At 36.4% G+C, this 12,754-nt stretch overlaps 1 protein-coding gene across 1 annotated transcript in view; it reads right to left on the reverse strand.

The window, feature by feature from the left end:
- Positions 1-574: 574 nt before the first annotated feature.
- LOC149266837 (putative ADP-ribosylation factor GTPase-activating protein AGD11) overlaps positions 575-12,754 on the reverse strand; it is an 88,150-nt gene continuing 75,970 nt past the window's right edge. Inside the window, exon 4 of the mRNA XM_089431058.1 lies at positions 575-1,047. Coding sequence (XP_089287184.1) covers positions 748-1,047 — 300 coding nt within the window. The 3' untranslated portion in view covers positions 575-747. The remainder of the gene's footprint in view (positions 1,048-12,754) is intronic.

A 12,754-nucleotide genomic window follows, 5' to 3' on the forward strand; every position in this document is an offset into this window, starting at 1 on the left:
GGATTATTATTTAACATACTCCATTCACAAAATGTTTTAGTAAGGAAATGTCCCTAAAACTCTATAAATATATTTTAGAATATGACTAGATTTTCAATTGATTTTATAATTTATTACCACTTATCACATGAATATGAATTAACTTACAATTTATAAAAACATATTCGACATGTATATTTACAATTTAGAAAAAATATACTCAACTCATATGGCTAAATTTTCAACTGATTATAGAATTTAGTAACATTTCTCACATGAATATGAATTAAATTAAAATTTAGAAAAGCATACACAACTTATATATTTACAATTTAGAAAAACATACTCAACTTATATATTTACAATTTATAAAAAGATATTCAACTTTTATATATATATATATATATATATATTACTAACATTTTAACAATAATCTTCATATAAATGTCTACATCATTTGTAAACATTTACAAAATGTTGAGAGATCATTTCATACCCTCTAAAAATAGATATTATTACAAAGCCCAAAAAAAAAATCAAATGTGAAATGTTTCATCCAACATGTCAGAGGACTATCAACATATTTTACTAGTGATTATAACTATAAAATGCATTTCAATACTATTATTATTTGGTCTAAGTATATCATTTTTTAAACATGTGCATTACTAGGTAACAATGTTTTTCACTAGTGCATTAGTTACATAAAATTTGAAAAACAAGCTATAAAGAGATATGAATCTCAATAGCTTTGCAACAGTGATAAGATTAATTTATATGAACCCATGTGAGTAAAATCTCAATTTCTCCACTCTTTGTATTATTCAACTTGAGATGCAAACTTTGTTGTGCATTGCCCCCTTTATAAACGATGGGGCTATCTTTGAGTAGTCCATTATGCTGAGATGCAAGTACCCTTCCAATCTCCTTTTCTTTCTTGTCATCTTTCATGTTGTTGTTCACTATTTCAGTATAATATCTTCTAACAGTTGTGACAAAATGTTCAAGATCCACTTTTGCTCCACCTAAAAATTCATCTTTTGAAAATCTATCTTTATCCATCACTTCCTATAAAACAAACAATTACCCATATTATTATGATAAACCAAAAATTAATATTATCACATTTTAACAATTTTTTCTTTTATATTTACTATTATAGAAAACATTTTATTACCTAAATACTTACCAAAAAAATTACTATAAACACCGAAATTGAAAAAAATCAATTAACCACATGTATCTTTCCAAAAACATAAGCATGAAATTAAGTATTGAAAATAAAATAAAAATGTGGTGGAAGCAGGAAGATTGCATCATAACTAAAGAGTATAAACAATATGAAAATTAGTTAAAAATAACACTCTTAAAATAATTTTAAGACCATTCATGCCACGATGGTACTACATACAATAATATTTATGTGACATATTATGTGAAGAGATTAAGTTTGCATGGAAAAGTTAATAAGTAAATGGAATTTGGATATTTTCATTGAATTTAATGGTTTGTTTTATATATAAATATATATATATATAAATATAAAAGTAAACTAGATATTTCATATTTATTTTTATTTAAGTTATTTGATATGGGGATATGGTATTAGGTTTCTTTAATACTAGTGATTCCCTCATTACTATTGTTATTGTTGTGCTCCTATTGTCTCCATTGTGTCTCATAGGAGCCCACTATTGTTATTGTTTTTTCCTTATATTATTATTGTTATGTCGGCTTTGATTATATTGTGACCCCTTAGACTCCTATATATAGAAAGGAGGTTTTGTCATTTGTATCATCCAAGAATCATTCATTTGTGTAATGTAAAAGAGGTTGCCCCCTCAAAGAGACTGATTTATAATGTGTTGATCTATCTTTTCTATCTTATGTGAGTTGGTTTCATAACATTTGGTCTCAGAACTTTGGATTCTAGGGTTTCGTTGCTCCAACCAGGTCATCGTGGCATTTTCGCTATAATTTTTTCTTTACAAAGTTTCTGATGCTAAAAAAAAAACCATTTGAGCTGAAATCGTTCTGAACTTTGGGTCCGAATTTCAAATCTTTTCTCGCGATATTTTCGAAGATATGATCCGAGGAAGTTAGGATTTTTACAGACTCCTGAATTAAATCCCAAACAATTGACCTTGGAAAAATCGTCATAACTTTCTCTGCGAGCATTAGATTGAAATTTCGTAAGAAGTTGCAAAAAGAGAACGGATTGTAGTTTTATGTGTATCTTTTTTAGATGCGAAGGTTGAAACAATGACACGTGGCACGTGGTACAAGTTTTCTCTACTGAAACATTATATAATCTAGTCATCTTGGGAGATTGGGCATAACTCTTTCTTGGAAAATCCAATTTTGATAAGACTAGTGGGATTCAAAAGAGGACTCAGAGGGCTACCGCAGGAAGAAATTCTAGACGTTGGAGATCTGCAATTACAGAGATACAACAGATTCAATATCGAGCTTCTACAAAGTGAAAAAAAAAAAGTGTGTAGTCTTTTTAAAATTTTGCATAAGTTTGGGTTGAAAAATTAGTTTGAAGTTCAAAGGGCATAGTGAATCATAATTATCATTAATTAATGCCCCGAAGAAAGAAAATGGAAACACCTAGTAAACAACATGAAAGCTCTAGCATGACTCGTGAAGAAGAGGAAGAAATGCAACATGCTATATCAAAATTATGAGACCAAATGTAACAAATTCCACTCTCACAAAAGGTAACCCAAGCTAAGATTGATGGTTTAAAGAAAAGAATGGAAGCTAAAATGGATGGTATGAAAGACAACATTGAAGCTTGGAAGAAATACATGGAAGGTTGGAAGGAAGGTTTGACAAAGCTGCTACAAGAAAGACTTCCTAATGGCAAAAAGGTAGTAGAGGAAACTCATAATGAGAACAAAAGAAATGTTAATCATAATTCGAAAAATGACAACATTGAAGATTTGAAGAAAGACATGGAAGATTTAAAGGAAGGTTTGACAAAGTTGTTACAAGAAAGGCTTCTTAATGGCGAAAAGGTAGTAGAGGAAACTCATGATGAGAACAAAAGAAATGTTAATCATCATTTCATAGACTCTAACATTGGAACAAAGACCTAACATGCTCCAAAGATCGATATGAGAAAGTTTGATGGCAAGGATCCCGTAACATGGATACTACAAATGGAGCAATATTTTGATCTCCATAATGTGCAAAACACACAAAAGGTACGCATTGCAACTTAATATTTGGAACCAAATCCATTTGTATGGTATCGATGACTTTGCTCTCGTAAACAAATTGTCACTTGGGTAATTTTTACGGAATAAATGATAGCACATTATGAGGATACAAAAAAAAACACTTTTTTAGCCCGTTGATAAACCTCAAACAAAAGGGTTCAATGATGGAACCATTGAGGACTTAGAAAAATTGAATATAAGGGTAAAAGACATTCTAGAGGAGCATAGGATTGATGTGTTCATAGGGACTTTAAAGGATAACATCCAACATGAGGTTCACCTTTGGGAACCTGACTCATTGGAGAAGGCATTCAGGGTAGCAAGAAAAATGGAAAGCAAAATTATGTCAACAAGGAAGCCTACCACACTAAAGGCCATAGCTCATCTTCTCATCCTCAATCTGATGGGCAAACTGAGATAGTAAACAAATGTTTAGAATGATATATTCATTGTTTTGTATCTGATAAACAGACACAATGGGTCAAATGGTTGCCTCTGGCTGAATGGTGGTATAACACTTCCTTCCATACTATAGCAAAAATGACCCCATTTATGGCACTTTATGGATATCACCCACCATCCATCACATCATATTTAAGAGAAAATTCTAAGGTTCAAGCACTAGAAGATCACATCGAGCACCAACAAGAAGTTCTCAAACTCTTAAAGGATAACCTAACTTTGGCACAGAATAGAATGAAACAACAGACATATCAACATCAAAACGCAAGAAGTTTTTATGTAGGTGACTGGGTATTTCTATGGATACAACCATATAAACAAATGTCCCTCAAGTAAGATAAGAAGGATAATAAATTATCACCAAAGTATTATGGTCTGTACAAGGTGTTGCAAAATATTGGTACTCTGGCATACAAATTGGAGCTTCCTACAGCTTCCCGAGTGCACCTAGTTTTCCATGTTTCATGCTTAAAGAAAGTTATTGGTGACAAGCTCCCAGTACAAACAATATTGCCAGAACTTGACGAGGAAGTAAAAATCATATTGGAACCTAAAGCAGTGACAGAAACAAGAACTTGACAGCTACGAAATCGACCAATTTCAGAGTATCTCGCCAAGTGGAAGAACTTATCCGCTAACAATTCCAAATGGGAGGATGAGAAATTTATACAGAAGCATCCAAAATTACTCAAGCATTGAGGACAACACTTATTTAAAAGAGAGGAGTATGTTAGGGCCCTATAATACTAGTGATTCCCCCATTACTATTGTCATTGTAGCTTTTATTCTTATTGTTGTGCCCCTATTGTCCCCATTGTGCCCCATAGGAACCCACTATTTTTATTATTGTGCCCTTATATTATTATTGTTATGTCGGCTTTGATTATATTGTGACCCCTTAAACACCTATATATAGAAAGGAGGTTGTCATTTGTATCATCCAAGAATTCTTTATTTGTGTAATGTAAAGGAGGTTGCCCCCTCGAAGAGGTTGATTTCTAAGGCATTGATCTATATTTTCTATCTTTTGTGAGCCAGTTTCATAACATACAGGACATGTAAATTTGAGTATCTAATAGGAGGTACATAAACCCTTGGAACAGGACACGTCGTGTGTGTATATATATATATATACGATGTGTCCTTGTGATGATACAAAGTCAAGCATACATCTAGATTTTACATTGTAAATTTGTAACATTACGCATACAAATACAGTCATGATAGATTCGTCAATGATCCAATATGAGAAAGACAAGAAATTGTGGTTATCTCATGTAGTCATCAAAATCAAAATTTGTTACATAGGCAAATAGAAATAGAAAATACAAAACAACTACAAGGTAGTAGGTAGCTCATGAATCATCATTATCAAAATCAGTGTCACTGTTGTGGTCACCACCGCTCTCCCCTGCATACTCTTTTGTATCCAATGTAATCTATGCATCTGTTGGTGTGGAGGATGATCCCTCAATAGTATCACCATCATCAAAAGCGACAAGTTCTAGCACTCGCTCATTAACATCCAAGTTGGTCAATGCCAACTCAACACTGTTGTCCAAACCCATATTATTAGGAAACACATCCCACATCTTTGTTTTTCCCTTCAACCACTCTTCCTTCTGGCTATAAATAAGACGAAGGATGTGGTGCACACACATCATTGCCTCTGCCCTGGATTGCTCAAGCTTGCTCTTCTTCAAACTATACAAATTCTCATATGTGCTCCAATTCCTATCCCAACAAGATGATGAAGTAACCTAAGAGAGGAGCCTCATGGCTAACTGTTGTAGAGGAGGGCATGTTGCCCCATGAGTTTCCCACCAAGAATAGGGCTTCTTAGCCCCCTTATCTCTAATCACATCATAGCCTGCAAATCGCCTAGTGCCAATGGAAAACTCTCCAAAGGAATCCTTCACCTCATCAAGGGATGTTCTATCCTGAAATATTTGTATCAATGCATGTTTCCTCCCCCGTGAAATGTCACCATCTATGTGAGGAGGGAATTTGTGGGAAGGTCCACCATTCAGCCACTCATGGTTGTAGTATTTTGGATTCAATGAGTGAGCCAAACAATGCAAAGGTGTGAAATTCTTGTCCCACCTGCTAACAAGAATATCCTATATGGTGGTGAAGAAGACCTCTGGTGATGTCTCATACTCAAGGAACTCACTCGGTAAAACAATGGTCCTCATGCACTGAATCATGGAATCCCATCCCTCATAAACCTCTCCTAGTATGGGTTGCTATGTATTTGTAAATCGTAACAAAGCAATGATAGGGTCCATGATCTTAATAGTGAAATCTACCCTCTCCACCAAGCATAATCTAAAACTATTTCCTTGACTCTTTTTTAGGCTACTTGACCTGTCTTTCTCAAAAAAGACCAAAACTCTAAAATAACCATGGCCCCAAGATTAGTATTGACCTCCCTCAATATCTCCAGCATGATGAATGCAGAGGCAAACTATGTATTTGCAATCTTCAACAATGATAGATGTGTGTACTCTTTGTAGATTGTGAGGACATTGGTATGATTGCGTACAAAGTTGTGGATATGTTGTGCATCCTTAATAACACTTCCAATCCAAGGCACATAAAAAGAAATAGTTTTAAGTGTTAAATTCAAGGAATAGACAATGCAAAGTGTCCAAAATAATTATGGATATTTATCTTCCACAATCATGCCAACATCCTTGCAAACAGGTGCATTGTCTATAATGATTTGCACACAAGAATCAACACCTACATCTTCAATAACTTTAATGAACAACTCACCCATATATTGTGCATCATTGTATTTTCCAAGTGTATCTAGTGATTTTTAGAAAACTGATCCATTCAAGAAAGACACCATGAAGTTGATGAGTGGGTGGCATGTTAGATCTTTGCATCCATCAGAAAAAATACTAACCCCGGATGTTGGCCATGCTAATTGAATAGGCTCAAGCATTTTATCCACCTCTTTCTTTGCCTTAGTAAAAAATGTGGTTCTAAGCCTCTCTGACCCAGGAGGAACATACCTCGATGGAGCCCATTGTGTTATAACTCATACATCTCAACAAATAAAAGTGATCATTCAACATTAAATGATATGAAGTTCAGATAGAAAAAGAAGGAAATGGCGGTATCAAGCTCTTCCCATCTCTCTTGCTGAAATATCTTGTCCATTGGACCAAGTGCCATTTCCTTTTTTTTTGCTTGACCTATACCCGCACGAAAACTCTCAAATGGAAATTTGTTGTTATTTTTCCTCAAGAATGGAAGAGGATCCTCGTTCTTGTTTTTTTAGAAGATGTAGCCACCCTTTCCACACCAACATTGACCTTTTTTTCCATTTCTTTCCTCTTAGCTACAAACATATTTGCACATGCTCCAATCCCACAACCTAGTGAGCCCAACAAATGTGCTTCACACAGAATTAAGTAGCCTTAAATTGATTGTTGCAATAGCTGCATGTCCAAAGAACATTGCCTCCTCCCTTTAACTTGCTTCCTAGCCCTTGATCTCTTGTGACATATTTCCACAAGGGATATTTACTTTCTAGAGCTTGTTGTCTTTCTAAATTTATTTTTCCCTCAACATTTGAAGTTGTTGTTGTAACCTCACTTCCAACAGAAGGTGCATGGGAAGACCCTGATGAAACTGGAATAGGGGGGGACATTACCAATGGGGAAATTCTTCCCATTCTTTTGCACCTTCCCTACTGACCTTGATTGAGCCATGAATCGTGTAAAAAAAATGCACTAGCATGTAAACAAAATGGACAAGAAAACTACTATAGAAAAAGTGGAAAAAAAATACACTTATCGATTGCTTTAATCACCTCCAAAAATCTCCTAAACCCTTTGCTACTTGCTCCCACATACCCACAGAAAGAGAGGCTCGCAACAATGAAAAGAAAACAGTCCAAATTGGGCTTTTAAGGAGTCGCGACACGCTTTTCTAAAGGGACACATGTCTCGAATTCATGACACGTTGTCGGATGATTCAGATTTGTGGACCCAATGAATCCCATGTGTTTGAACACACTCAACCCACAAATCGGACACATGTCCCTCGAGAATTGTGTCAAACATGTTAGGGGGGGCAAGGGAGAGGACGAATCCAATTACTTAGTTTTTTATATATAAGAAAACAAAATGGGATCATCAATGAAAAATCTATATCTATAGAAAGAAAGTTTTATAATGCAATAAAATGGAGTACGTTAGGATTCAAATAATTGTGATAACTTCTCATGATGAATATTGTTAGAAGGTATATTACACATGCAAATAAAATTTTAAAAAAATATATAATTAAAAGAGGTTAGGAAAAAAAAATGACTCTAAGATGAGAAGTAACATTTTCATTTTTATTTTTAATAATATCAGAATAAATAATGTAGTATCATAATGATGTGGTTATTTACATATATATCATATTAAAAGGGTTTAGTTGTAATAACTCAACTAGACTAAATCCATTTTACCTTGGATCTATCATGCGCTAAAAAATATCAAACCTCTTTGCAACTTAAAAAATTTTATCCACAAGTTAAAAATACTATGTGAAAATCAATGAACTAAAAAAATTTATGTTTTTTTTTTTTTTTTTTTTTATATCTTGACCCAATCAAAATGTTAAACATTACAATAACTATGTTGAAATTTTTATTATTTTTTTATTGTTTTTAATTATACCATAAATGCTTTTAAAGAGAACTTACTCTAGAAAACTTTAGCCCTGAGCTTAAGTAGATTGCAGATTCCCTGAATATTCTGGAATCAGACGGACATGGCCCATGTCCATCCGATTCTGAATATTCGGAGAATCTACAATCGACTTAAAAATGCCCAAACTTTAGTCATACCCAGAGCCTATCGACAAAAAAACACGTATTTGCACTTTTTGTGAGCACACCAACATCTACGCCCGTATAAACGATGCAATCCATCAATCCGATGGACGACTTTGAGAATGATCCAGGTTTGAAGAATTGTTGCATATTGAATCCACTTACTTCTCTCCCTAGTGTGCCTGTAGAACCCATGCCTCGTGAAACAGTTTTGCTGACACGTTTTTCGAGTTCAATTGTAAGATTTTTGAGATACACAGATCTAGATCTGCAAAACAATAAACAAGCTTGCAAGAGAAGGAAGGAAGCGAGCAAGAATTGAGAAAAGAATAAAAATTGATTCTACAATATTAGTTTTAGAATAAATACATAAAAGCAACTAAGTTAAGCTTAGTTGTACATGCAATAACTAAAGCTAAGTGTGCTTTATCTTATGTTAGTGTGTACATGTGCCACATGCAAGAAATAAGTTAACTGGAGCTAATCTAGGTGCATGTACACCAAGACAGCTAGTCTAAGTGCATGTACACCAACACCCCCCCTTAAGCATAACTTAGGTGAGTGTGATGCAAAATGAATGAGTCCCGGCAACACGGCCATTTTAGGTACCCATATACAATGCATAAAAAGGAGGAAAGAGGGAAAACCCAATGGGAAGAAAACCCCCCTCAAAATATAATGCAAAAGTAGAGAAAAGACAACTGCTAGGCAGTGGTGTCCTTCACCCCAAGACGATCTCGCAGGAATCAAAACTTCTGCTCAGTGAAAGTCTTGGTGAAGATGTCAGCAATCTGCTCGGAACTAGGACAGTACTGAAGATTGATGATCCCATCATGAATGAGTTCTCGAATGAAGTGCATGTGGATCTCGATGTGTTTGGTACGCTGTCGCTGCACTAGATCTCTGCAAAACTTTAGCGTACTTCGATTATCGCACCAGATGACAGTTGGATGATGGACACTAATCCCAAGCTCAGATAGGAAATGTTGTAGCCAAATTGCCTGAATAGTGGCATTGACTGCTCCTCTATACTCGGCCTCTACTGATGATAAAGCAATGGCAGCCTGCTTCTTACTTGACCAACAAATTGGGCCGGATCCCAAACTAAGTACATAACCGGAAGTAGACTTGCCATCAATGGTGTCGCTAGCCCAGTCTGAATCTATGAACCCGATGAGATTCAAAGAACAATTGGTTGCATAATGAATCCCATAGGTGATTGTCCCCTGGACATATCGAAGGATGCGCTTTGCAGCATTCCAGTGTAACTCATGTGGCTCCTGCATGTATCTGAAAACTGCTCCGACAGCATAGGAGAGATCAGGACGGGAGTGAGTGAGATAAAGAAGACTTCCCACAAGCTGGCGATACAATGTGCAATCAACCAATGGTGTGTCTTTTCCATTCTCAAGCTTTATCCCTGATAAGAAAGGTGTGGCTGCTGGCTTGCAGTCACTCATGTGAAATCGTGCCAAAAGATCTCTGGCATATTTTGGTTGAGAAATGGTAATGCCAGAATCACGCTGATGGATCTCTAGTCCAAGGAAGAAATTTAACAAGCCCATGTCTGTCATAGAAAACCGCTTATGCAATGCAGTTTTGATGTTAGTAATGACAGGAGCTGAACCACCAGTTATCAAAAGATCATCTACGTAGAGTACTATGATCAACAAGGAGTCAATTTTCTTCAAAAAATAAACATTGGAATCAGATTTGCAGCGTACAAAATTTTGAGATAACAAATAGGAATCCATCTTTGCATACCATGCTCTAGGTGCCTACTTGAGGCCATAGAGAGACTTCTTTAGTTTGCATACTAGAGATGAATTTTGCATGTATCCCTGTGGCTGCTCCATGTAGATTTCCTCCTCGAGATCACCATGAAGAAAGGCATTCTTCACATCCATATGATGCACCTCCCATCCTCTTGCTACTGCAATGGAGAGAGCTAGCCGAATGGAATCCATTTTTGCCACTAGAGAAAAAGTCTCATCATAGTCAACACCATGTACTTGCTGAAAACCTTTTGCTACCAATCGTGCCTTATATCGACTAACTTGGCCATTTGATGCTTTCTTGGTCCGGTAAACCCACTTGCATCTCACAAGTTTGCGATTTGAAGGTAGCGGAACCAAATCCCAAGTCTGGTTCTCAATGAGAGAGTTATATTCCTCATCCATGGCGGCTTCCCATTCAGGATGCCCATTTGCTTCTGCATAAGTTTGTGGATCAGATCCATGCATCATATAAGCATGCATGGGCATGGATGGCTCCATAGCTAAGAGTGCTTGCGGATCTTCCTCAAACAGAGGGATAGAGGCAGGATCATCAAGGATATCACTCATGTTGCGCCATTTTTGTGTTGAAGGTGGTCGAGAATCTTCCGAACTACATGCAGAAGTATGATCTCGATGTTCAACAACTGGTGGTCTAACAGGGGTCACAGGAAAAGACTCATCTTCATCAGAATGCTAGTCTGAAGTTTCATCTGCATACTCATCAATGAGTGGTGATGAAAATTTGGTAACAAGTTCATCTACTGGTGCATGCAAAATATCTTCGTCAAACTTTACACTCCTTTCAATAAAGAGCTCTTCAGTGTGGATATCAAGCAATATGTACCCTTTGACTTCATCAGAATATCCAACAAACATGCATGCTTTGCTTTGAGGCTCCAAAGCCTTTCTCTTCTCTGGAAGAATGCGGGCCCATGCTCAAGATCCAAAAATGCGGAAATGACTAACTTCAGGTTGCATGCCAGTCCAAGCCTCAAAAGGTGTTTTTCCAGTAACAGATTTATGAGGAGATCTGTTCTGGATGTATGAGGCACAATTAATAGCTTCAGCCCACAATTTCGACGGAAGAGATCTTGCATGCAACATGCAATTAGCCATCTATTTCAAAGATTTTTTTTTCCTTTCAGCCATGCCATTTTGCTGTGGAGTGTAAGGAACTGTATGCCTGCTTCATCACAAAGATTCTTGATATCTTTGTTGACATATTCCGTCCCATTATCTGTGCGGAGTATTTTGATGCGTTTTCCAAACTGATTTTCCGCATGCGCTTTGAAAATCTTTAGATGTTGAAAAACTTCAGACTTGAGTTTCAAGAAGTAAACCCAAGTGAGTCTCGTGTAATCATCTATAAATGACAACACATATCTTGCTTTGCTCATTGAAAGCACCGGAAATGGACCCATGAGATCATTGTGTACAAGTTCCAAAGGTGAAGAGGCTCTCCATGCATGCCCCTTCTCGAATTTTTCTTGTGGATGATTTCCAAGAGCACATCCATTACAAACACCATCTGAAAATTCAATGGTTGGCAATCCTTTGACCATCCCTTGCTTACTAAGTTGTTGCATATATCTGAAATTCAAGTGCCCAAATCTCTCATGCCAAATCCTACTTTCTTCATTTGCATGCGTAAGTAGCAAAATAGAATCTGATTGAGGAACAAAATCAGAAAATGTATACAAACGAGATTGATCATTTACCTTGCCAGATGCAATCTTCAAATTGGTTTGCATGTCATAAATGCTCACTTAATCAGGGGTAAATTCCACTTTCCTTCCGCTGCCTGTGTGTGTCATTTGATACACTGAGAGAAGATTCACAAAAAGCCTTGGAATATGCAAGACATTTTCAAAACTTCCATCTTCGAATTGCACTCTTCCTTGTCCAGTTGTTGCAACTGTAGAATTATCCCCCATGAGAATGGGAGGACCTGAGTATGCATGTAGAGAAGAAAAGGATTCCTTTGAAGAAGCCATATGATGTGAAGCTCCTGAATCGATGATCCATTCTTGTGGTGCAGAATGAAGAGCAATCAAAGCATGCCCGTTACCTCTTGGATCTGGTGTTTTTTCTCCAGACTTCTTCTTAGCATTCTCAGGAATGTGGTCTCCAAGATTGTGTTGCTGGAGTGTCTGCGCCATAAGATCTATAGTCTTCTTCATGCATGCAGATTCAGGATGAAAACCACGGTGGCAATAATTGCACATTGATTGCCCTTTCGTTCCTTTCCTTTCCTTTGAGCCAGATGATCCATCAGGGGGTTTGGGATGTCCTCCCTTTCTTGGATCAGGATCCTTCTTCCCTTTTCCTTTCTGATGATCTTTGGAATTTGCCTTTCCTTTTGCATGCACAGTAAGTGCATGCGCTTTGGAATTTTTAAGTGTGCCCATTTTGATGAGCTTATCTTTCTCATGCATCAAAGACTGAATAAAAGAATCCAGTGAGGGCAT

The sequence above is a fragment of the Pinus tabuliformis genome, chromosome 6 (assembly GCF_031772625.1).
Source record: "Pinus tabuliformis cultivar Carrire ecotype Pingquan chromosome 6, CPIR1, whole genome shotgun sequence".
NCBI classification, from domain to species: Eukaryota; Viridiplantae; Streptophyta; class Pinopsida; order Pinales; family Pinaceae; genus Pinus; species Pinus tabuliformis.